The sequence below is a fragment of the Lissotriton helveticus genome, chromosome 8, assembly GCF_964261635.1.
Source record: "Lissotriton helveticus chromosome 8, aLisHel1.1, whole genome shotgun sequence".
Taxonomy (NCBI): Eukaryota; Metazoa; Chordata; class Amphibia; order Caudata; family Salamandridae; genus Lissotriton; species Lissotriton helveticus.
The window spans coordinates 1,666,056,554-1,666,083,618 of NC_136069.1; the positions used below are offsets into that span (position 1 = coordinate 1,666,056,554).

Sequence of the window (27,065 nt, forward strand, 5' to 3'; positions counted from 1 at the left end):
CACAGCAGACTGGACACATGTTTAGCTAATACGAATGTCTGTGTACCCGCACTAGTTTGCATTGGCAGCACACGCTATCAAGGGCACCATAGGTGTGGGTGCGCACTGACAGCAGCCTACAATGGCAAGCTACTTATGAGATCTGAAAGAAACAGGTTAGTATTAGATTCCTTACCTTAGAATATCCCCAGGCGTCAAACTGGATCCGGAAAGTTTTGCGTAGCAGTACCCTTGCGCGTCGGTAGGCGTCGTCCGCGACTCCCCGTCCGTCGTCGGCGCCGTGATGACGTCGTCAGAGTACTTAGACGCCGCCCTCGCGCGCTGACGTCAGTTCTTCTTTTTCCGCTCCAGAAAGAGCCAATCTGGAAAAAGTGGTACCCTTAGTCATTTTTTGACTAAACTTTTTCTATCCTTTTGATCTGTTTTTCGAGTCGAACGACTCCATCGGTGCCGGTAGGGATGCCCGGGTTCAAGCCCTGTGCCGACTGCGACCGACTGATGTTGGTTACCGACCCCCATCGCCGGTGCCTACATTGTTTCTGGTTCGACCACGATGACAAGTCGTGCCCCGACTGCCGGGCCTTGACGTCGAAGGCTAGGCGGGAGCGGTCCCGTAAGCACCTCGAGCTCCGGCAGTCGGCCCTGCGCCGTTCGAGGTCACGGTCCAGGAGGAGGTCGAGGGACCGGTCGCGGGGCAGGAGTCATCACAGCTTGTCAAGTTGACACCACTCGTCGGGCTCCAAGTCCTCAGGTAAGAGGCACAAGAAGTCAAAGCAGCGACACCGCTCTTCTGACTCCCCCCGATGCTCGCGCGATGCGGCCGGGGGTTCGGGTGACACCGCCCACGCGGCTCCGCCGGAGCTGCAGGCGTCGCAGCCAGCCCCACACCCGCCGGTCCCTGGGCTGAATGCGACACCGGAGGAGATTCGTGACTTCCTCGTGGCCATGAGGACTCACTTCCCACCATCGAGGGTTGTCGGCGCACCTTCGGGCCCCACAGCCCCGACTAGGGGCCCTGGCGGGCTGGCGGCTTCGACCCCGGCGCCGTCGGGTGCTTCGCCCCGTCAGCGACTTCAGTCCCGGCGCCGCAAGGCCCCACTGGATCCTGGTCCGGATCCGAGTCCGGGTCGCTGCTGGTCGACCTCACAACCCCTCCGCCGGCGCCGACCCCCAGGGTGTCGCCACCGACGCTGTCCCCGGACGATGTCGTCCCCGGTCCCACCCTCGGTCCGGATCCAGCGTCAGACCGGTGTCAACCAATGCCGCAGTCGATGCCGGCCGAAGAACTTTTCTTCTTTGATCCGGCTCCATCCTTTGACCCTGAATATCAGGAGGAGGAGGACAAGGAGGGTTGGGAGGGGTCTGAGGACCCTTTGACACGTGAGTGTCAGTCCTTTCAGGACTGGACAGAGGAGCCAGCAGAGGCCAGTGGTCTAGACACCTCACCTGACACTGGTTTTGTCTCCCCTCCTACCGTGGCTACGGAGGAGGGGGCTGCTTATAGTGTGGTGATGACGCGGGGAGCTAAGGCCTTGGCGCTTACGCTCCCCATCGCTACTGTGAGGTCTAATATCCTCACTGAGGTCCTTGGACCGCAGGCTGGCTCTCCGGAGCCTTTGCTGCCATTTAATGAGGCTCTCATGGACATCCTGTTGGGCACTTGGTCCAGGCCCGCTACAGGTCCCGCTGTAGATAGGAACGTTGCCAGGCCCCACCGCCCAGCTCCGGGCGACCCTAGCTTCCTGTCCTCCCACCCCACCCCGGAGAGCCTGATTATCCAGGCCTCCACTTCCCAATCCGCATTCCCGACTGCACCCCCAGATTGGGAATCCAAAAGGTATGAACAGTTTGGTAAGAAACTGTTCTCGTCCCTTAGCTGCGGACTGCAGTCAGTCAACACCGCTTGCCTTTTGGGCCGTTATACCCACTCTCTGTGGGATACGGTTGCGGCCGTGCTGCCTGAGTGCCCGGAAGGGGCCCGGGCGAAGCTTGCTCAAGCCCTCGCGGAGGGGCGAGATGCAGCGCGGTATTCTATTCAATGTGGGCTGGATACCACGGACTCGCTGGGCAGGGCGATGTCAACGACGGTGGCGTTTCGCTGCCACGCCTGGCAGAGGTCCGCCAACTTTTCGGCTGATGTCCAGAGCACCCTCATGGACATGCCATTTGATGGCAGCCACCTCTTTGGTGGCAAGGCAGATCATGCGCTTGAACGCTTCAAGGACTCCAGGGCTACCGCCAAGTCCTTGGGCCTGTCGGCCCCATGTCAGCAGCAGTATGCCTTTCGCTCCTTTCGTAGCCAAGGAAGAGGCGCCCCCGCACGTCCTGCCAGCCATAGGCCACAGACTAACATCCAGCACAGTGGCAGACTTGGTAACAGCGGCGAGGCCAGTCCACATCCACCCCCGCAGTATCCGCCTTAAAGCCCTTCTAGTCCGAGCTTTCAGGCCCATGCGACGCCAGTGGGGGGCAGGGTTCACTTTCACCTCCTTCACTGGCGCACCATCACATTGAACAGGTGGGTGATGCAAATCCTCCGAAGGGGCTACTCCCTTCCCTTCAAGGTGACCCGTCCAGCCCTGCCACCGCAATACCACCGCATGTCGGGGATCACTTGAATCTTCTGCAGGAGGAAGTTGCGGCCCTCTTGGCCAAGGGGGCCATCGAGCGCGTTCCTGGGCCAGAAGTAGGGTGTGGTTGCTATTCCCACTACTTTCTGGTTCCCAAGAAGGGCAGAGGGGGCCTACGCCCTATCTTGGACCTCCGGAAGGTCAATGGCTTCCTCCGGAAGGAGAAGTTCAAGATGCTGACTTTGGCTCAGGTCTTAGCTGCCCTGGACCCAGGAGACTGGATGGTAGCGTTAGACTTGCAGGACGCGTATTTCCACATCCCCGTCCTGTCGGGCCACCGGCGCTACCTGCGGTACACGGTAGGCCACGAGCACTTTCAGTTTACCGTGCTCCCCTTCGGCCTTACCAGCGCATCTCGGGTGTTCACGAAAGTGATGGCGGTGGTCGCAGCTCATCTGCGCAGATTAGGGGTTTCAGTCTTCCCCTATCTCGACGACTGGTTGTTTAAGGCGGGCTCGCCGCAGACAGTCGTCAGCCACCTCCAGACTACGGCCTACCTCCTGCACCTGCTGGGGTTCTCCATCAATGTGCCAAAGTCACACCTGTGCCCCTCTCAGAAGCTCCTCTTCATCGGAGCGGTCCTAGACTCGGCGCAGTTTCGGGTTTATCCTCCCGAACAGCGGGTTCGGGATATTCAGGCTCTGATTCCGATCTTTCAGCCTTTATCCCGAGTCTCGGTCAGGTTGACGCTGCGGCTTCTGGGGCTGATGGCCTCCTGCATCCTTCTGGTGCATCACGCCAGGTGGCGGATGCGGGCTCTGCAGTGGGACCTGAAGTTTCAGTGGGCCCAGCATCAGGGCAACAGGGCAACTTGTCCAACCATGTCTTGATCTCGGAGGGCACTGCAAGACAGTTGCAGTGGTGGCTCACGGACCGCGATTGCGTCAGCGGCAGAGAGGTGGAGATCAGAGGCCTCTGGTCTCCGACGGGGTCACGGCTCCACATCAACCTTCTGGAGCTGCGGGCAATCCGACTTGCGCTGAAAGTATTCCTCTCCTCTGTCCGGGGGAGTGTAGTGCAGGTGTTCACGGACAACACCACCGCCATGTGGTACTGCAACAAACAGGGCGGGGTGGGGTCGTGGACCCTATGCCAGGAGGCTCTGCATCTCTGGTAATGGCTGGAACATAAGGGCGTTTCCCTGGTGGTTCGACACCTGGCAGGTTCTCTGAACACCTGTGCGTACAAACTCAGCTGTCGGTGCATGATGGATCACGAATGGCGTCTGAACTCGGACGTGGTGCAAGGCCTCTTTCAGCAGTGGGGAGAGCCTTGGTTAGATCTATTCGCCACAGAATAGAACGCGCAATATCATCAGTTCTGCGCGTTGGAATTTCCAAGGCGGCACTCGCTCGGGGATGCTTTTCGTCACGAGTGGAGCTGCGGTCTGTTGTACTCCTTTCCGCCTATACTACTTCTGCCCAGAGTGCTGAAGAAGATCAGGCAGTACCGGGCCCAAGTCATCCTTGTGGCTCCGGACTTGGTGTGAAGATACTGGTATCCCGAGCTAATCAGCATGTCAGTCGACCCCCTGTTTCGTCTGCCTCTTCAGGAGGACCTTCTGTCGCAGCAGCAGGGGATGGTCCTCCACCCGAACCTATCCAGTCTCCACCTCCATGCGCGGAGATTGAGCGGCGACAGTTGAGGCCATGTGACTTGCCTCCTGAAGTCTGCGATGTGATTCTGGCAGCCAGGCGTCCCTCCACAAAATCGGTATACGCCTGCAGGTGGAACAGATTTGTGGCATGTAGACAGCAAAGGCTGTGGAACCACTCTTTGCCCCTCTTTCTGAGGTTCTCCTCTTTCTTTTTTTTTTCCCTTGCCCAGCAGGGCTCTGCTCTGGGCACTGTTAAGGGCTACCTCTCTGCCATTTCAGCCCTCTCTTTTCAAGTCCCTGTTTGTAAATAGGTTCTTGAGGGGCATCACTCATATGTTTCCTCCTGTTCATTTCGTTATGCCTCAGTGGGACTTGAACCTTTATTTGATGTGCGCTCCTTTCGAGCCACTTCACAATTGCCCTCTTCGTCTTCTTACTCTTGAGACTGCTTTCCTGGTTGCCATCACCTCTGCCAGGAGAGTGAGTGAGCTCCAGGCTCTTTCTTCTAAGCCTTCTTTCCTTTCTGTCCATCCGGACAAGGTTGGGTTGAGAACGCGTCCCTCTTTCCTGCCCAAGGTAGTCACAGCCTTCCACATCGGGCAATCCATCACCTTGCCCACCTTCTTTCCGCCTCTGCATCCCTCGAAAGAGGAAGGGAGGCTCCATCGTCTGGACCCAAACCTGCGATCTCCTTCTACCTTGATCGCACACACCAGTTCCGGGTGGATGACCAACTCTTTGTTGGTCACGTGGGCGCTAAGAAGGGACGGGCGGTGCACAAAAGGACCATCTCTCAGTGGGTCGTGTTGTGCATCAAGGCATGCTACTCTTTGGCTAAAAAAGAGCCTCCTGTTTGGCTGAGGGCCCATTCCACTCTGGCCACGGCGGCTACGATGGCCCTGGGCTGGGGAGTCCCCTTGCAGGACATCTGTCAGGCAGCTACATGGGCTTCCCTGCACACGTTCGCAAGACACTACTGCCTGGACAGCTATGTCCGGAGAGATGGCTTTTTCGGCCGTTCCGTTCTCCAGGACTTTCTGGTGTGATTATTGGTTCGCAGACCCACCACCGGGGTTGGTATTGCTGGGGTATCTATTCTAAGGTAAGGAATCTAATACTAACCTGTTTCTTTCAGATGCACAAGTTGCTTACCTTCAGTAACGATATATCTGTAAGAAACAGTAGTTAGTATTAGATTCCTTACCGCCCCACCCATCCTCCCTATTCTGCGAACCGATATCTAGGGTTTAGGTCCTCCCTTTGAGGGCCCTAGTTTCATGGCACCAGTGTTGGTTTTTATCATGGCTCTGCGTTTCTGGCACGGAAAAGCTGTGTATAAGAACTAACGTCAGCGCAAGGGCAGTGTCTAAGTACTCCGACAACGTCATCACGGCGCCGACGCCAATGACAGACGCGGAGCCGTGGACGACGCCTACCGACGCGCAAGGGTACTGCTACGCAAAACTTTCCGGATCCAGTCTGACGCCTGGGGATATTCTAAGGTAAGCAATCTAATACTAACTACTGTTTCTTACAGATATATGGTTACCGAAGGTAAGTAACTTGTGCTTTACTCACGATCAATGCAGTGCACACCCATTAGTCTGCAGTGACAGATCGGCCCATATTTTAGAACAGTGAATCAACGCCACTCCCCCAACACGGAGGGGAAGTGCAAACCCATACCGTGGTTGCGGTGGAAAAGTGCCCAAGGACTTAAGGCCTCATAAGTGAATCAGCAAAATGCAGGTACAAAATGCTGAAAAGTTCAGGGAACTGCTACCTGATGAGTATCAGGTCCAGCAAGCGTCCCTCCACAGCTGAAAGTGCGAAGGTTCTACCTGGCATCCAGGTAGTACTCCTCCCTAAGGTAGGAGAACTTAGATAGACCATCTGCGTTGGAGTGGTCAACCACTGGTTGGTATTCCATTCTCGAGTCCGTCCCCTGGCCTGACCTCACCTGAGGGGTCCGTTGTGTGTTTGAACCACGAAGTGTGTGCCAAACAAATACGGCTGTAACTTCTTCAGGGTCCAGATCATGACAAAGTCTTCCCGCTCTATTGTGCTCCACCGTTGCTCCTGAGCGAGATACCTCTAGGAGATGAAGGCTACTGGCTTGTCTAGACCCTCCTCGTTCAGTTGAGACAGTACCGCCTGGATGCGATGCTCAAATGCATCTGTCTGAATGTTGAACTCCTGGGAGAAGTCTTGAGCCTGAGCACAGGCGCTGAAAATATGGCCTGTTTGAAGGAGTCAAATGCCATTTGGCAGGCCTGAGTCCAGATTACATTTACATACACGCGTACATACATTTACATACACGCTTCTTGAGGACGTACAACTACGGGTCTAGAGAGGGGGGGACCACTTTCTCATGATGGGTCTCTGCCCAGTGCCCTGAAAGGTTTCCTGAAATTTCACCTTCTTGGCTTTACCCAAGCAAGTTACCCTCTTCACTTGGCAGGCCTCCTTGAGCTGTGCCACCGTATAGTATTCAAAATCAGAAATCTCAACCTCTACCTCAGACATGGTGGCAAACTAGCAGAAACAAAAATAGAGAACAACGTGGACACAGTACTCTAGTGCGGTGCCACTGGTACCCAGCAGGTATACCTCTGCAGACTCCGTGGCCCGAGCATCCCTACATCTTCTAGTTCACCCCACTTGTCCTAAACCCCCGGATGGAAGATAACCAGCCCATCCTCCCAGACATTGGGCCACACGTGGCCGAAGTCACACTTAGTCTGGGTCCTCAGGAAGTAGTTGGGACTATGTAACAGTTAATTAGGAGGTTGACATAAACAAGGGAGAGGTTAACAGCCACTCGGGAAGGTCACCCACAGGTCTCAAAACACAAAGGAGTTACTCATTCTCTTGACCCATTTCCGAACTGTCTCTAAAGTGCTTCATCAACCCGGTCAATCTCTCTTGCTATTACATTGCACCAAGATGTCTTTGGGAGATGCCAGGTGAGGGCATTTGGTCAACCGCAAAGAGGGTCAACAAAGGAACAACCGATAAATGAGGAGTAACACAGGGGAGTCTCTTGAGTGGGTGAGGTGCCCCAATCGGTACACGATGATACGGGTGGTGCCCAGGCGATCCGGGCACAGCGTTCTGGTGTGCATGTAGATGAGTTGCACCAGGCACGTCAGATTTCAAACACGATGAGTTGCAAGTTCCACACATTCTTGGACAGGAGGCACAATGACCAGTGTACTTCGAGTTGGGTTGCACCAGGCAATTCAGGTCTCACACACACAGCGAAGTGTTGCAGTTCAGTACCTCACTGGAAATGAGGCAGAACGTCTGGTGCATGATGATTTAGGTTGCACTAGACCAGTTCGGTCATACACAAACAAGCGAAGTTCAGCAGAGCTACAGGAGGTAGACTGAGACACTACTCTAGGTACATGCCCAACTCTGGGGGTCGCACCCTGTGAATCGGACACCACATGCAATGAGCCTGCAGTCGGCACGTTCCACGAGTGAAACGCGGCACGATTGGCGAAACGGGCCACGTGAGGTCCTGAAACCGGTGAATCCGCTCAACACAACTAGACACTTATTAGTGTTGCGGTCCCCACAGCACAGGTCCCACATGCTTTCGTTGCGGGCAAGATTTCTGGAGCTCCGCACTAGGTCCGCACTAGGCAAATTCAGTCTCCAGACCCAAGTCTTAAGTCCACGTCCACACCACGCTAGTAGTTTGGATTTAGTCCACGAGTTTAGGACTTGAGAGCGCACTGATATCCAGCTGACACAGGTAGATGGTGTAGGTCCCTCGGGGGAGATCTTTGATGTCCCTGAGATCACGGAGAGAGCAGAAGGCCTGTGGTTGAGTCCTTAGAGAGCACACTTTAGGGTGCCATACTTAAGCAGGTCCTCTGCCCAGGCCAATCTCTATCCGGACAATTATCTTCCATGTGCACAACAGAGTCCTCTGACAAATTACACCATGTAGGCCTGGTTCTATGGTCCCACATCCCCACAAGCTTATCTCATTCTTTGCTGAAGGATGACACCCGCAGTTATACTGTTGTGGGTTTTTGAAGTCGGGCTGGTTTAGAGGGGTTTTCCCTTTGAACCACAGATGTCTTCCCTAATTTTTAGGACTGTCTACCTTGGGGTCTTGGGGCCTTGGAAAGCAGATCTTATTCTTAAGTGGGGCCATTATCAGGCCCTGGAGGCTAAGTGGCACAGCCTCTATATTGAATCTATCCCATTTATCCCTCAAATGGCAGAGATCTGCCGTTTCTGTGGGATGCCCATGTTTTATGGTTGTCGATTGGGGACTGCACAGATGTGCTCCCCCTGACCTCTTGTGTCCACTGGAGCCAGACACCATGGCCCCAGAGAGTCTTGAAGCATAGAAATGCCTATATTGTAGAAGTATTGAAAAACAAAAGAAGACGGCCAGGAACAAAAATATTGTCTGACAAAATGTGAAATAGCACCTCTAAGGTTTGTTAATAAAACCGTTATGCTTCATCATCGGGTTCCAGCCAGGCGGCCGAATGCCACCTGGCTGTGCTTATTCACACTGTTTTTGAGAGGTCCTGAAGAAAGCCTGATATTTTTCCCAGGGGCTGAAACATGTCGACCACCTGATGATACATACAGCTACACATAGGGACTGTAAAAAATCATCCACTCTCTATTAATTTTAACCATACCCCATAACTCCGAGAATAAATCAAATGGTAGTATTCTGGAAGTATTTTTAACGATAACTTCACACACTTAGTCACTCATCACATCATCTCAAAAAACATGCTCCACTGTAATTCAGGTGTTGAAGCACAGCCAGGTGGCATTCGGCCGCCTGGCTGGAACCCGATGATGAAGCATGACACCAACCAGGTTGGTGTGTGAGGGTTTCATTAACAAACCTTAGAGGTGCTATTTCACATTTTGTCAGACAATATTTTTGTTCCTGGCCGTCTTCTTTTGTTTTTCAATACATTAACTGGGACACAGATGGCTGTCTTGTAGCCCTACCTCTCCAAGTTGTTTTTCGAAATATATTGTAGAAGTGCCATTTCCAAGGGAGTTATGGCAAAACCCCCTTTACGAACGGAAAGGGTTTGGTACTGCAAACTCATTGATATGAACCATCATGAGGCTGCTCCGCAGCAATCCACCAGTATTGTCAACCACTTCCACATATTAGCCCATGGAAGAGCAGGCTCATAAGTAGTGAAAACACAAATAGGTATTCCAAACTACCTGGGTGCATGTGCACTATTGTGCACCCCAAACTGCGATGGCAGGAGGGACACAAAATTCTGCCTGAGTCTGCGCAGCAGACTGGACACAGGTTTAACTAATACAGTTGCCATAGATGCAGGTGCGCACTCACAGCGCCTACAATGGCAAGCTGCTCATGGTTTTACTCATGATCAGTGCCAGTGCACCCCCATTGGTCTGGACTGAAAGATCGGCTGATGCTTCAGAACAGTGAATCCGCGCCACTTCCCAACAAGGATAGGCAGGGAGCACACACTTACACACCATAATTGCTTTAGAAAAGTGCCCAAGGCTTGGAGGCCACATAACAGAAACAGCATAACACAGGAAGAAAAAGCAAACGAGTTCAGGGAACTACCACCTGACAAGTATCTGGTCCAAAAGTATACAAGGAAATATAACGGCTGTAAGAAAAATGTCTATGAATAAAAATCTAAAACTGAGTACTCTAGTGCCTCCCTTATTGAGTTGTTGCACTTCATATCACATATGCCTACATCTACCTTCCTACCAAATATTTCTTCATTTGGCTGCTTTTGATAATCTTCTTCATGCATCCCTGGGGGGAAACATCACTTACAACGAAACTTTTACAACGCACTACCATTACAACGCGGTTATTACAACGCAAACCATTACAACGCATTGCGCTGGGGGGCGCTCTAGGATAGGGAATAGCTTAATTTACTATCCAATAACCTTCCCTAGTGTCCACGGGGACTGGAGTTGGAATAGTAAATTAAACTAGTCACTATCCAGCACCCAAAAGCGCTATGCATTGTAATGGTATGCGATGTAAAAAACGCGTTGTAAAGGCAGGCGTTGTAATAGCCTGCGTTGTAACGTCATACATCCATCCCTGGGCAGTGCCTGCCCCCTTTCTGGTCACTGCAAATGCCACAGCACTTGCTCTTCTTCACATGCACCCCATCACTGCTATTTGATGGCCCCTGCTACTGCTCATGTCCTCCCTTATAGACATTCCTCTGTGAAGCCCTGTCACTTTATTTTTCAACCATTGCTCTGTATTCTTTTCTTTTAAGCAGTGACAGTTGAGTCAAGCAACTCATCTCAAAGTGGTTTCAATTTATGTTCCCATGGACTAAAATCTGCTCTCATTTTTGGGTCTGGCATCATAACACACCTTTCTCCATTCATTATGTGATTAACTAAAAAAAAGAAGAAGCACTACCAGGAGAGGGGCTTCATATCTGCCAACATGTTGGTAGCCAGGAGTACATGTTCTTATTAGGCAAAGCTGTGATCATTTTATTTATCCCGTAGCCTAAGCTTGAACTTTTCGGGACATACACAAGGCACTGTAATGCTATTAAAGTGTCTTAGAAACTAGATAATTTACAGTTTTTGTTTGCCTCTGGCAACAGTGTACATGGGATGGCAGTCATTAATTTTAGACTTCCGAGTGTAGTTTTGTGTTTGAGAGCCTAGGGCTACACTAACCTACATGGATTTTTAGGTCTGGATTGACAGTGCCACATTTTTTTGGGTCTCATGTTTTTTCTTCTTCAGAAGTATATATTAAATGCCATCTGATTGTTCTTGCAAATCACAGTTTTACACATACCTTTCAGTAGTCATTTTGTTCAAGTTAAGTAATTTATGGTAACACGTGTATGTAGCATTTCATACTGCTATACAGATGTAGACAAGTATTTTAGCTGAGAGGAAACAAAGGAGATAAATCATTTTGCAGCATACGTATGGGTAGAAACTCCTGTACTTGTGTTTATAATGAGTAAATGCATTCATGGGGAATAGAGCGGATTCTAGGGCCAGCTTGGGACTGATGAGGCGGAGTTACTAAAGGGATAGTTATTGTTTCTTTAGTTCATCTTTTTAGTTTATTCTGTATGTAGATTCAGTGTCCTAGGCAAAGGATTTGCGGTGGGGGGGGGGTGCGCCAGCTTATCACCTCCATCTCAGTGGTGGAGCTAACACTAGAGCATGGCTGTGGATCTTTTGACCAAGAAGAATGCTAGTTCAAGGAATTCCTCGAGTGAACATTGTGTGTAGAAGCCAACAAATACGTCCTTTCTCCTCTCTGTTGTTCCACTGCACCCCCTTGGTAACGGAGCTAGACATTAGAAGTTGTCCCACGGAGATGTCTTCTGCCTCCATCAACTGTTCCAGTGTTTTTAATCCCCCTGTGGCATACTTCACCTATTGTCTCTACTTTGACCCTAGTGCATGTCTTGGGTTGCTTGGTCATAAAGTGACCTTGAGGCCTAGGCAGGCAAGTCAGTGGAAGGGATGGGGAATACATGAAGAAATGTTTGGTCAGTATCTTACGTCTATTCCAGCATTTGTGTGCCGTTTGGAGTAGTCTCATTCCACGATCCATTGTTCCTGTTCCCCGTTAGAGCATGTTGGGGTTGTTCCCGCAGTCTTATCATTCCTCTTCAATCCTATTTCTTCAAAACGTGCTTCTGCCGCTCACCGTAATATCCATTGTAGTGGTGCTGATATTTAATATTGTTCAAAATCAGATATGCTGGAGCTGCCCTCTTTTATCGGAAGTTTAAGTTTCGCAAGTGCACCTCAATATCTACCATAAGTAACAAAAAGACGCTTTCTTTCTCAAATGTCTTTCATCCAGTAATATGTTTTCTTTCGATAATGTCTGCTATTATGAGCGGCTGTTCTCAAAGGGTAGGCCGCATATGCAAACAAATGCACATAGATGCTGTGGACAGGCCTCTATTATTCAGGAAGAACCTGAATGTTGCCACTAATGCCCACAGGAAATCAATGATGAGCCATTATTAAACCGGAGTAATCGTCATGTGACCAAAAATGTCGCTGACATGGGTGGATTGGCCACTATTAGTCAGGGATAGGCTGCATATGCCAAAAATGCCAGCACATATGTCACTGATGAGCTGCTATTATCCAGGCATAACCGACAGGTCTCCAAGAATACATCTCAGATTAGCAACTCTTATGGAGTGATAGCTTGCCTGTCACCAAGAATACCATTACTTATGTCCCTTAGGGGCTAATATTATGCATGGATAGCCAGAATGTTGCAAACAACGTCCACAGTATGTCATAAATGGAAACCTTTATGCAGGGTAATCCAGCAGTACCAGAAATACCCACAGAAATCTTGTGGACGGACTGTTGTTTTTCAGGGAAATGCAGAATGTTGCCAAGAATGTCTTGATGGGCGGTTATGACGCTGTGATAGCTAACATGTGGCCATGTATGTCATTAGTATGTCATGTATGAACCACTATTATTCAGGGATACCCAACAGGTGAAAAGAATACCCACAAATATGTGACTGGTGAGACACACTGGAGTCAAGCTATCCTGGCTGAAGACGGCTGATAGCCAGAAACCGGTCCTAGGATGCTTGAATGCGGTCCAGGAAAGACATGGCTTGGCAGTTCGGGCTGGACTGTTCCCATGAGGCACAGGGTCAAGGCTGATTTGCATAGGCCCATGTCTGAACTGGGGTGGTGTGGAGTGCAAAAAAACGATGGATGTAGGCTCAGATCTCTGTACTGGGGTGAATGTATGACATTGTTCTGCATTCTGTCCATCAACTGTTGGTTTTGCATTTGTCACCCCGTGTGGGATGGGTATGCTCAGACCTGAGTCCCATGCTCTCCACACCACTGGAGTCAAGCTATCCTGGCTGAAGACTGCTGATAGCCAGAAACTAGTCCTAGGCTGCTTGATTCCGGTCCAGGAAAGACATGGCTTGGCAGTTTGGTCTGGACTGTTCCCATGAGGCACAGGGTCAAGGCTGATTTGCATATGGCCATGTCTGAACTGGGGTGGTGTGGAGTGCAAAAAAACGATGGATTTAGGCCCAGATCTCTGTACTGGGGTGAATGTAAGACATCGTTCTGCATTCTGTCCATCAACTGTTGGTTTTGCATTTGTCACCCCGAGTGGGATGGGTATGCTCAGACATGAGTCCCATGCTCTCCACACCACTGGAGTCAAGCTATCCTGGCTGAAGACGGCTGATAGTCAGAAACCGGTCCTAGGATGCTTGATTCCGGTCCAGGAAAGACGAGGCTTGGCAGTTCGGGCTGGACTGTTCCCATGAGGCACAGGGTCAAGGCTGATTTGCGTATGGCCATGTCTGAACTGGGGTGGTGTGGAGTGCAAAAAAACGATGGATTTAGGCCCAGATCTCTGTACTGGGGTGAATGTATGACATCGTTCTGCATTCTGTCCATCAACTGTTGGTTTTGCATTTGTCACCCCGAGTGGGATGGGTATGCTCAGACGTGAGTCCCATGCTCTCCACACCACTGTAGTCAAGCTATCCTGGCTGAAGACGGCTGATAGCCAGAAACCGGTCCTAGGATGCTTGATTCCGGTCCAGGAAAGACATGGATTGGCAGTTCGGGCTGGACTGTTCCCATGAGGCACAGGGTCAAGGCTGATTTGCATATGGCCATGTCTGAACTGGGGTGGTGTGGAGTGCAAAAAAATGTTGGATTTAGGCCCAGATCTCTGTACTGGGGTGAATGTATGACATCGTTCTGCATTCTGTCCATCAGCTGTTGGTTTTGCATTTGTTACCCCGAGTGGGATGGGTATGCTCAGACGTGAGTCCCATGCTCTCCACACCACTGGAGTCAAGCTATCCTGGCTGAAGACGGCTGATAGCCAGAAACCGGTCCTAGCATGCTTGATTCCGGTTCAGGAAAGACATGGCTTGGAAGTTCGGGCTGGACTGTTCCCATGAGGCACAGGGTCAAGGCTGATTTGCATATGGCCAAGTCTGAACTGGGGTGGTGTGGAGTGCAAAAAAACGATGGATTTAGGCCCAGATCTCTGTACTGGGGTGAATGTAAGACATCGTTCTGCATTCTGTCCATCAACTGTTGGTTTTGCACATTTTTATGCAGGGATGGCCACATTTATAATACCTGTAATGTACTGAGCATTGTGTCCATTAGCCACCATTTTGGCATGGATAGCAACAGTTATGTTCAGAATATCCCCAATATATCAAGAATGGTCACTATTTTTAGACACTTCCTGCGCTTGGCCACTGGCGCTCAATCTTGTTGTCAGTCATACATATGCAAATTAATATTTGCATACAGACACAATACATGCAGGCAGATTCATAAACATAACTGTGACACAGCCACAGGTCCTTATCTGGATGTGAGTCTCACTTCCTATCTCCAGAGGAAGAAGGAGGGCTTTCTCTTGTTTCTGCCAGGTCTTTTAATCTCTAACCAATGAGAAGATGGATATGTCTGGATGTGGAACCTCTTCCTTTCCTGCATTCCGTGATTCCACCACTGCTCTGTTCTTGCTTCTAATAAGAGCAAGGGTCGAATGGTGGACAAGTCCCAACATAGCTGGCTTGTTGTATTGTGCCTGTGTGAGAGGAGTACTCCCCAGTGCACCCTTGACACGTCATGCTGCCACAGAAGCCCCCATCCACTATAAGCATGTTACATCTTTCAGCTGTAGGCAAACATTACGGTGAGATAGTTTGTTTTCATGTAGAAGCTGCAACGTGATGAGCAAATAGTCTATGGTAGAGGCAACGTGTTGGTGGGGCAACTCCATAGACATTTATGTAGACCATTTCCACTTCACGATCGACAGCCAAACAGAACAACTAAAGTCGCAACAGGTTCCCAAATGTTTTCGACCTGCAGCTCCCTTGATCAATTGGCCATTGCCCATGGCTCCCCATTATTACATTTTTGGGAGGGTGTGGTGGATGTACGCTAAGCCTCGGAATTACTTACATTTTTCTTCTTGAAAATAATTGAGATGGAGGTATTAGAATCTTATATGCAGGGTATTTGGTATTACTAAGGCGGCGGCTCTAATAAAATATTCCTAGTTTCACTTCTTTGCTCATGCCTTTATGAGAGTACCCTCTCAAACTTTTTTATCCCACTTACAGTGCTAGATAGCACCCCTATGCATGTAGGCTCCATTGCCGAAGTGTTTCTGCGCTTGAAGAATATTTGCATGCACTTCCATTTCTACCCAAGTCATACGTGGCAGACGTGGGTCCTTGGCTCACTTTGCCACTGGAATCAAGCTATCCTGGCGGATGAGGGGTGAAACCCCGAAACTGGTCCTAGGATGCTTGTTTCCGGTCCAGGGAGGACCTGGCTTGGTAGTTCAGGCTGGACTGTTCCCATGATTCACAGGGTCAAGACTGATTTGCATATGGCCAGGTCTAAACTGGGGTGGCATAGTGAGCAAAAGAATGATGGATTTAACCCAGATCTCTTGACTGGGAGTGAATGTTTTGATTTGTTCTGCATTCCGTCCATCAATTGTGTCTCTTTTGCTTTCTCACCCTAAGTGCGCAATGGTATGCCCAGACGTGGGTCCTTGGCTCACTGTGCCCTGGAATCAAGCCATCCTGGCAGATGAGGTGTGAAACCCTGAAACCTGTCCTTGGATGCTTGCTTCCGGTCTGCGGAGGACCTGGCATGGTAGTTCGGGCTGGACTGTTCCCATGAGGCACAGTGTCAAGACTGATTTGCATATGGCCAGGTCTAAAGTGGTGTGGCATGGTGAACAAAAGAATGATGGATTTAACCCAGATCTCTTGACTGGGGGTGAATGTTTTGATTTGTTCTGCATTCCGTCCATCAATTGTGTGTCTTTTGCTTTCTCGCCCTAAGTGCGCCAGGTATGCCCAGATGTGTGTCCTGGGCTTACTGTGCCACTGGAATCAAGCTATCCTGGCTGATGAGGGGTGAAACCCCGTAACCGGTCATAGGATGCTTGTTTCCGGTCCAGGGAGGACCTGGCTTGGCAGTTCAGGCTGGACTGTTTCCATGAGGCACAGGGTCAAGACTGATTTGCTTATACCCAGGTCTAAACTGGGGTGGCATGGTGAGCTAAAGAATGATGGATTTAACCCAGATCTCTTGACTGACGGTGCATTTTTAGATTTGTTCTGCTTTCCGTCCAACAATTGTGTGTCTTTTGCTAACACACCTGTCTCAGCAGGGTGACTCCCTATTTTTTAAACCACATACAGCTTTATTTTTGCTGTCTCCTCCCAAAAATTGCCTCCAAATCAATGCAGATAAAATAAATTCCTCTGATTTCTTTTTTTTTAAACGTCCCCCTTTCTTGCTTCCAAATGTTGGCATTATGCCGTAAATGCTGTTTTACTTCCCTGTGCTCAAGGTGAGAGCAGGCCTATCTGGAAATGTGTATGTGCTGAAAGAACATGTACTGGAAGTACCTATGATTCAAGTACAGAATGTCTACATAATAATACTTAGGGGCAGATTAGCATGTCAGTCGGAAAGGCTCCGAACGGGATTCAGATTCTCTGAATCCGATTCGGAACCTATGTTTCCGACCGAATCGGATACATTTCCGACCAACCGATATGATGTAGGGAAACCATTCAGGCTGTCTGATTTGGTTCAGATCGTCATTCTGACAGCCCGAGTCGTCCGAAGTTGAATCGTACATCTAAATGGACACGTTTTCTGACCGAGTGGTTACAATGGCCGATTCTGACAGCCGTTCCAAATCAATTTGCCTGTCACAAAACGGCTGTCGGAATCTGACTTTGGGGGCCCACCTTCACCCATAGGCTGCCAGTTGGGGCTCATGGGGGGACCCATGGATCCCCTCTTTGCAACCATGGACAATGTAGCAGACACCATGAGGTGACTCCACAGGGTGCAAGGTTTTCCCCAACCACCTTTTTTTCATTGGGAACCTGTGTTCTCGTTCGGAACACAGGCTCCCATTGAAGTCAATGCGAGTCTTAACAAACGAATTGAGAAGCATCGTAATCGGTCGGTTGGACTCACAGAACCCGATTCAGTCGCAAACCATTCCGAAACTGATTCGGTCAGAAGAGTTTCCGACCAACATCATAATTGGTTTCATAGTGTGTTTAATGGAAAGGACAACTGTACTTTTATGATAACTTGCGCTGCTGTAAAATGCATTTGGAAAAAAAAACGAAACTATTAACGAGTCTAATAAAATAAATCAGGCATCTTCTGCATACCTTGTGAATTTTGGAACGTGGGTATACAGTTTAATAAAGAGGTCATCTCCCTCAACATGCCATCAATAACCTCAGAATAACTTCAGATCTCTCCCTAGGGCTTACTGTAAAAGTGGGTTTAGGTCTCTGTGAACATTTTTGTGTAATTTCTAAGCGTAACTTTCTTAGTCAATTTTTCTATGTTAAAACCAGTTGAGTGGATGCTTACGTGAGAGGTGCCAAGTTTGTTAATTAATTGTTAAGCTTCTGCAGGGGGGTGGGATGCAAGTTATTCTAATGAAGTCTGATAATGAGGTGGCTCCTCTTTGTATTGTAAATGTAAATGTGGGATACTTGTAAAGCGCACTGTTACTCTACCCGAGTGTCCTGGCGCTGTAGACCGCTGGGGAACCAGGCATCCCCGGCGTCTGTGGGGGGCCGTTGTAGAGATGAGGCAAGTTTAGTGCCCAGAGTTACCGAGTGTGTTCCCTGGTTAGAGTAGGCACTGAGGCGAGAATTATTGAGTCCGTTGACCCTGGTCCAAGACCCTGCCGCGTCGGGAATTGAACCCTGGTCCCGGGCCGTTCTCTGCTTACAGGTCTGCCACCTCTAGCCAGTGAGCCACACCTCTCCACTATACAGGTCTGCCACCTCTAACCAGTGAGCCACACCTCTCCACTGGATTGTGGTGAGAGATACTGCACAGCAGTTGCCTCATTCAAGCGGAGATTAAACCTCAGATCTCTGAGTGATGGATCAGGTGAACTTCACCATTCTTGAGAAGATTGCTTTCTTTCTTTCAGCCTATTTGCGATATATTGTCGTACTTTACTGTAGATTGAGGCACTGAGAGTAGCCATGTAGTGTCCCTTTACCAGTATTAATATGTCTCTCTTTTCAAGGGAAAGCACGACTGCACCTGTGTTATATTTGTTGGGTGTGCCCGATGTTGCAGTGAGTCTGAAGCTTTCTGTGTGCTAGCTGAGTTACCAGTTGACACATGCTAATGCTACCCAGTTAGATATTCTCATGTAGGTTGCAGACCCTTGTCTGTAATTGGCTTTGGTATTTAATGTTCCTGATAAATTATGAAGGAACACGTTGAGATGCAATATTTATTTAAAAAAAGCTTTCATGTCAGTGTACAGTTCAATTTACCCAGTTTGATATGCTTATCTATACGTGAAACCAACACTGACTTCCCATAGTGACTGTTTTACTTATTGTGCTACAACCCAATCTACTTAGTTTAAATGGCAAGTCCACCATTACGTTCTCTGTCTTTGCGTCTATCTTCAGTGTAAGTAGAACGAAAGCTAGCTGACTTAAAGCATACCAGCAGGTATGAAGGACAGTGCTCAGGTACTGACAGGGCTGCATTTGTATCTAGGCTTAGAAATTATTTTCACTTCATGCCATTCAAGGAAGATGTAATATAGGTCTGAGGTAAGTGAGGCTCAATTGTTTTTTTCTGGGAGTTATGTCATGCAATCAATTTTCTGAAGTTGGTCTCATGTTTGATTTTAGTGTGAATCCAAATGTGTGTATTTTTCATTTGCAGGAATGACCATCAACATCCCACTTGTGCGTGTGGTATTAGACGGAGAGGAAAGCACCCTAAAAGTGAGTATTACAGGCGCAAGATGCTCCCTGTGCTTTTATAATTAACACAATCTGCACTCAAATGATAATACTAGTGAAAAATCAAAGCACTGAGGGCATTCAATATAACTTCATATTAATATTATGTTCTCCTTTGTCTGTTGTAGTTAGTTTATTTGGTCACTTTATGACCATAAAACAAATTTTACATAAAACAATAAATAGAATACATAATATAAAAATAAACATCCAGAGAGTTTTTATTTACATTTATTGAATTCAAATTGTTCTCCAACCAATGCCAAAATAATACCTTACTGGGTTACTATTATTGGTATGCATCTGTATCCATGACCAAAATTACTTTAGAAAAAAAAGACAGTACAGCTTCCACGGGTACTTAAACAGAAATTCTGCAAATAATCAGTCTTTAGTACATTTTAAAAATGTATTACTCATTAAAGTGCAGGTCCTTGGATGCAACAAAAACCATAACAGCAATGATCAACAATTAATGTTTCTCAATTAATGCTACACGCATACAATAAAACCGGATAATTTTAGAGAGAAGAAAGACCTGCAACTTCCCTGCATTTCTAAAACAATAATTTATACATACAAAAGCCTTTAATAACTATCTAAAAACTGACCAGCATGGCAAGTTCATGTGCTTAAAATCACCAGTTATCATGGAGATATTAGTTAGTGTCTAATATTTTACATCTAATGTGCCAAGCATGCAGTAGCTACCTTGATGCTGAAAATACAACCCACTCAGTATTTTCAGTACTTAATATGCGAATAGTACCTGTGAGTCATGTTATAGAAATGTGCCGGCAGGCTGGGATTACCCATGTCTTCCTAGCTTTTGCATAGGATAGACATAAAAACTTAAAGTGCTCCACAGATTCAGTGCTAAATTTACAAACCGAACAGAATGACCTAACGGAACTCGTCAGCCACCTACTTCTAACTGCATTCACCGGAAAGATCCCATATCTAAATTAAAAAAGAAACAGATGTAGCTAATGGGGGCTCTATCCGGTCGATACATTTAAAAAAAACACAGTGCATTTAAGATCAATAAAAAAGTGTCATGTGCTGGTATGACAACCAGCTTTCCAGGTTATACTCCCAGTATCTATTTGTCAATTGAGCTACCATTCTCCTGGTCAAATTCTCTGGATTGTCCCAGGCTTGATGCAAGCCTAATTCATACAGCCACATCTTAAACATGTGTAAACCAGGGTATTAATTCAGTTTTATCTAGCTCTTTGACCTCCGCAACTGCCTATTTGATGTGAATCTGGGACTTGACCATCCAGAGCTTAACTCAATAAACCAAAGATTTAAGGGCAGCATAATGTATACCTTTCTCAGTCCTAGATCTAGGGGTAATGGGCTGAGTGGGGCACTCTGTGGCATAATCAATGACGATCTAATAAACGTGTATTCTATTTTTCCCAAACCTTTGGTGTGATCGAATCCCCAAATTTCTACCAGATAAAAAGCCACACCATGCCCCTGGCACGATAAATTTCTAGTGCAGGAGAAATTGGGTGGAAGTTAAATCTATTCAATTACTTCACGATAGCCGCCTGCACATGTTGTAAGGTCATCTGACTTTTCAAGTATTTGGGCAGCCAATGATAGATTACTGGCTACCCTTGGACTGAGGTAGTCAAATGCTTTTACCTGTTCCAAATTCCTAGGCCTAAGCCTCATTTTCCCTCTGATTGTCTTATGTGGCCGGAAAGTCATACATTTGGTTTTAAGGGTGTTAATTTCTAGGCCAAATTAATCACAGGCATCTGAAAAACAGTTCAGAATATTTTATAATCCCATGGTATCTTAGGTATTAGCAATGTGCTGTCTGCAAAGAGGAGGGCAGGGATTTGTTGGTCCGCTAATTTAGAGAGTCACCTTTACAATCATATGGCGTGCCTATTAGCCCTTTTATATATAGTGTAAACAAGGTTGAAACTATAACACATCCCTGCTGGACCCCGCTAGATATGTCTATGCATCCAGTGAATTTGCTCACCCTTCCCCACCTCACTTGTGCATAATTTCCATTATCCAAGCAAAGCAATAAGTGTAGCAGATGTAATGGCATCCCCATCTCCTTAAGTGCAACCCACAGTTTTCCTTGAGGGTTTAAATCAAATGCAGATCTTAAATAAATGAACACTATATACAGATGCCCCTGATTATTTAGGACCATTTTCCAGAGAATCAATAGAAAACAAAATACTTGATCTATATATAGGGCTCGTATATGCCCTGGATCCTGCTTGGAAGTGGGATAAAATGTGATGATTTTCCATGCAAGTTTGTATCTTCACTAAAACCTGCTACTAAGGATTTTGTGATTATTATCTGTCAGGCTGGATCACACGTATCCCTTTTTTATAGATTGGAATTATTTTGGCCCCCTTCCATGTTTCCGGTATGGGGAACATCGTTTACGACGCGGTTTTTACACCGCAGTGCCTTTACCCCGCAGCTATTACAACGCAAGTCGTTACTACGACTTATGCTGGATGGCGCTGTGGGATAAGGAATCTTGCCATTTTATATTCCAACACCTTCCCTACTGTTACGGGGACTGGTGTTGGAATATAAAATTATAAGATTCCTAAATCCACGCCCTCCAACGCAAGTCGTTGTAACGACTTGCGTTGTAAGACTTGCGTTGTAAGACTTGCGTGGTAAAGGCATGCGTTGTTACAACATGCGTGGTAACAACGTACATCCTTCTGGTATCTCTGCCCCCTTCGCTATGGGATTAGAAATCATGTTAATTCTATATCCCCATACGGTCCACTCAGAACAATAAAGATCTCCAGGTATTCTATCTAAACTTGACGCTTTTCCCTTTTTCATGCATTCAATAGCTGTTATTATTTCTGCCATGGAGAAGGTAACATGAGAACCATGGGTAGAGGATGTGGCCTTATGGCTAGAACGGTCGACCTTGAAGATGGGGAACTGGATTCAAGTCTCGGCAATGACGATCAACATCCTGTGATTATAGACAAATCACTTAATCTCCCCGTGCCTAACAAAAATGAATGTGTCCATCTGTAACAGAGCTGGTGTGTGAGAAGTTGGCCTGATGTGCAGTGTTCACTATTCTAGTGATCACTATATATCAGTCCAAACAACCCTTATTGATGATTGGTTGTAAGTCAACCTTATAGACCAGCTATCCTAGTAGCATGGATACGAGCAGTCTAAGGCTAAGACTCTAGAGGGCGTGTTAAGCCAGCTGTTTTACCATCACATTACCCCTTGAACACCCAGTGAAAGGACACCACACAAGTTGTTATGAAAATAAACAGTGTATTTATTTATAACAAGACTACCCTGGCTCTTTATGAGACAGGGAGCTAAGCACACAACAAAACTCTTATAAAAATACTTAAGTTAGCACAGTATACACAAATGCCCGAGGGGCACGAAAAACCATATACTCTGAAAGTGGAATGCGAAATTACTAGCAGGTAAGTACAGTACTAATAGGCTTTGGAATCGCTAGGACTTGACTAGGGAATCGTTAGATTACTTCTAGGAGGCCCAGGGGACTCGGGTGCAGAGTGTGCACTCTCACGCGGGATGCGGGACAAAGTCTATGATAGCTAGTAAAGTTAAAGTTAGTGTTCACGGGCGAACCCGACCTGGTAGGGAGAAAACGACAGTGGATCCTGACCCTTGGATAGTGAGGCTATGCTGGGGCACCGAAATGCCGAAGTTACCTAGCCCAGGGGCTGCAGCTGCATATGTCTCAAAAGACGTCGGGAATCCTCGTAGACGAACCAGGAGCCTGGAAGAAAGATGCTGGCAGGCGACCAGTGAAGAGAGTTCGAAGCGATCCAAGCCTGGATCTTGAAGATGGTTGATACCTGAAAGCAGAGGGGACCAAGTTCGTGACTACTAGCCAGTAGTCAGGGGGCACCAGGAGGGCACCGGATGGTAGTCACCTCGACTAGGTGAGTGGGCGACGCTGTGCTCTGCAGATCTCACGGACCAGGAGGCGTTGTCGGCGACCAGGATGGAGGGGCGAGCTGTCCCACGATGGATGAAGCTGTCGGCGTCGAAGGACCCAGGATTGGGCGACAAAGCCTTGGCTAATTCAAGCCCACGCGGTGGACTCAAAATGGCGTCTTGAGTGGACCAGGAGGGTCCGGGGTGCTCCTCTTCTGGAAGGGAGCAAGAGCCAGTCTGGAGCAACCAGACCAGCAGCAGTGATGTCGTCGGGCGTCGTTCAGAAGGCCACAAGCCAGCGGGCTAGTAGCCAAACAACGCGGTGAGCAGCAAAAAGCAGAAGGGCCCCACACCGATCGTGGAGATGCTGGGGGGCTGATCTTCGGTGCTGGAGCTGCTCAGGGTCGGGGCTTCTCGGACCCCAAAGCACTCGCCAGTAGATTACCCGGCGGGCTTGCTGTGAAGAAGTCGTGCAGTCTTGGCAATAGTCGGTCCCTTGAGGTCTCGTCGCACTCACGGTTCTCAGCTTGGCTGTAGAGGTGAGTAGAGGTCGGAGGTGCCAGGGAAGCCGGGTCTTGTCGAGCTGGGCAGTCGGATTCCGGAGGAAGGACTTGCAGCAGACCGCAGTGTTCTTAAGATGGTGCCTGCGGATGCAGGGTGACTACTCCTTAGTCACAAGGGAGAATCTTGAAGAAGAAATCTTGATGTCCTTTCGTAGAAAGTCGTGTCTTGATTCCAAAGATGATCTAATTTGGAAGGGGGCCTGCTCCTACCTTTATCTGGGAAAAGGGGGCTGGCACGCGACTAAGTCCTGCCCTATGGGTGGGACCAGGAGGGGGGTGGTTACACCCCTCTCCTTTGGCGGGCTTTCCCCAGGCCAGGGGCTGGAGTGCCCCTGGAACTGGTTCCAGCCGGCCTATGCACAGTGAGCACCGGGGTGCCACTTGCAGTCACCTTCCTCTGTAGCCCTGCCTACCTGGAATACACAAAACCCTGTCTGGGACGGTGCTGGCACCGCCCCTGGCAGGAAACCCTTTGTCCTTGCCTCCTGCTCTGGGAGGACTCCCAGCAGCAGGAGGGCAGACTTGTGTCTCGGTGGCAGCATCCATTTTGTGGATGCTAAGGCTCTGTCTGACTTTAACCGGGGTTACAGGTTACATACATGTCGTGTCCCTCTAGAAGGGTGGAATGCTAACCCCGTCGCCAGAATTGGCGAGGGGTTAGTATTCCAATTCGTATGACACCTTACTCGACATGTTTTGATAAAGCGATACCAGAGTTGGCATATAACCGCGAGGATTATAATGCACTTAAGAGTATATGGTATGCGATATCATGGAAACTGCTAAGGGATAGCTCCCGAAAGCCGCAGACAGGCTCAGCTCATGCCAGAGCACCATCTCACACGATTCCAAGCACTCTGCCTTCAGGATTGTTAAGGCCTGCCATAGGAGTGACTGAGAGGAGATCTGTGTGGCAATTAGCTGCCTGTAAGGTCAGGCTGTACATTCTGCGCTTAAGGACTGCGCGATTCTGCGCTAACGCGGTGATTTTAAAACTGCTCGCATAGCGTTGTATTTTTCTTTTGGTATTTCTGATTTTAAAAGAATTTATCTTGTGTGCCTTAGCGCTTCTCCTGGCCCCTCACTTGCACGTTAAAACAATACCTTGCACCGCTGTTTTGCGGGCCCGGTTCTGGGGTGGTGAGGGAGCGCCATATTGGTGTTACCATTGAAGCCTGACGCCGCCATATTGGTGCGGGTCGTGGCGCCTGGTTCTCTTGACTTCCGCCGGCCTACTTAAGGCGGAACTCGCTTGACGATCTTCCCTGGCAATTAGGTGCCTGTAAGGTCAGGCTGTACATTCTGCGCTTAAGGACTGCGCGATTCTGCGCTAACGCGGTGATTTTAAAACTGCTCGCATAGCGTTGTATTTTTCTTTTGGTATTTCTGATTTTAAAAGAATTTATCTTGTGTGCCTTAGCGCTTCTCCTGGCCCCTCACTTGCACGTTAAAACAATACCTTGCACCGCTGTTTTGCGGGCCCGGTTCTGGGGTGGTGAGGGAGCGCCATATTGGTGTTACCATTGAAGCCTGACGCCGCCATATTGGTGCGGGTCGTGGCGCCTGGTTCTCTTGACTTCCGCCGGCCTACTTAAAGCTCCACTTTTTCAACGCGCAGCGGGGACGCGCAAGGTGGCGCCTTCCCTGCGCCTGAGTCGTGCCAGAGTCCTGCCCGTCTGCGCCCGTCAGCGTTCCGGTAGCAGACGGTGCAGGACGGCTGGCAGGCTCTTTTCAGTGGCTGGTATTGTACTATTATTAACTTTCATAATGTGCTACTTTTACTCTTCAGAGACTCTTTCCGATCTTCGTCCGCCGTTAGGGCGCTGCCACTCGGTTTTTCCGGGACATCGGTCCTTTAGAAAAGGGTGTCAGGTTTGTGGCTGGCGAGCCCCTCTATGTAATAGACCAAAACATACTTATCCGGACACTACTATCACCTGTCTACTTCTCAATACACGTTCGTTAGGCTGTCATGCCCTAGATATATGGAATTTGCTTGATAATTCCGATATATCCTGCCTTTTTCTTACGGAGACATGGCTGAGTGATACCTCGGCCCCAGACTTAGCCAACGCCATCCCACCTAATTACTCCATCATTAGGAGAGATAGAACATCTGGGCGTGTGGGCGGTGTAGCTATTATAGTCAATAATAAGTTGCACTGCACCACCTTTTCGGTAGATAATATTCAGAATACCGAGGCGCTGGGCTTCACTCTTCATTTGTCTCCTCATTATGCTTGTACCGGAATTTTGGCATATCGTACCCCCGGTCCTTTAGGCTCTTTTGTGGACGAGCTACAGGTTGCTCTTTCAGTTCCATGTCTTAAATCTAAACATTGCTTATTTTTGGGCGATTTAAATATACACATGGACGAGGCTGCAAATCCCGATACGACGAAACTTATGGAGGTTACGGCAACACTAGGATTCACTCCTTTCATTCATGATCCCACACATAATAAGGGTCATATTTTGGATCAAGTTTTTTCCACTGTTCCGATCAACGCACTTGTTCCTCAACCTGTATTATGGTCGGACCATTTTCTAATCACTTTTAGTCTTTCTAGTGTCTCTTCTTCCAGATTGAACCCCGTTACCTCTGCCAAACGTTTGTTTAGGCCTTTTCATCTGTTATCTAGTGATACGTTACTCCAGGCTTTGGCTCGTTCACCTTGCACTTTGTCCGGTGATGTGGAAACTGACCTACCCCTTTATACGGAGTGGCTCACAGCCATATTGGCGGATCTCGTGCCTGAGAAAGTCGTCAAACCTGGAATGAAACGTTCTTCTGCTCCTTGGTTTTCATCTAAGCTTAGAGAAGTACGTCAAAATTGCAAGAGAGCAGAAAGAACTTGGAGGAAAGACTATAACCCTCGTGAGAGAGAAAAATTTAAAGATTTGACCAAATCCTATCATAGGATGATTTGGAGCGAAAAGAAATCCTATTTTGAACGTCGGATAGACGAATCGGATAATTCCTGTAAGGAGATTTTTAAAATTGTTAGAGACTTCACTTCTCCATCCTTAGCCACCTCTGTTCAGTGCCATTCAGAATCTTGGCTGAATGAACTTGCACATTTTTTTGTCGAGAAAATAACCACCATTCAAGCCGACCTTGCCACTCATTCCAACCAGCCTCGGGCTGTTGATCCTGATGCTATCTCTTCTGTAAACCCCACTCTCTGGGAATTCCCGCAGTTAAGCCTTGCTGCTTCATTAGATCACTTGACAGGCTTGAAATCGGGCTCCCCTCTTGATCCTTGCCCGGTCTCTTGTCTTAACAAAATAGCCTTTGTGCTAAATAGTCCTATTAATTCCATTCTAAATTCCTCATTGTCTTCTGGCATTGTCCCTCAGGCTTGGAAGAGCGCTTTTATTCTTCCTTTAATCAAAAAACCAACTTTGGATCCCATCATACATGCCAACTATAGGCCTATTTCTCT

General features: G+C 48.4%; 1 protein-coding gene across 5 annotated transcripts in view; it reads left to right on the forward strand.

The window, feature by feature from the left end:
• The window catches only part of LOC144773613 (transient receptor potential cation channel subfamily M member 2-like), a 1,994,366-nt gene that overhangs the window by 385,161 nt on the left and 1,582,140 nt on the right, over positions 1-27,065 (forward strand). For all 5 annotated transcript variants that reach the window (XR_013600026.1, XR_013600027.1, XM_078658754.1 and 2 more), the window contains exon 8: positions 19,029-19,090. Coding sequence is in view for 3 of the 5 variants with exons in the window: in XM_078658754.1 (XP_078514880.1) it covers positions 19,029-19,090 (62 nt within the window). In the remaining 2 variants the exon portion in view is untranslated. The remainder of the gene's footprint in view (positions 1-19,028; positions 19,091-27,065) is intronic.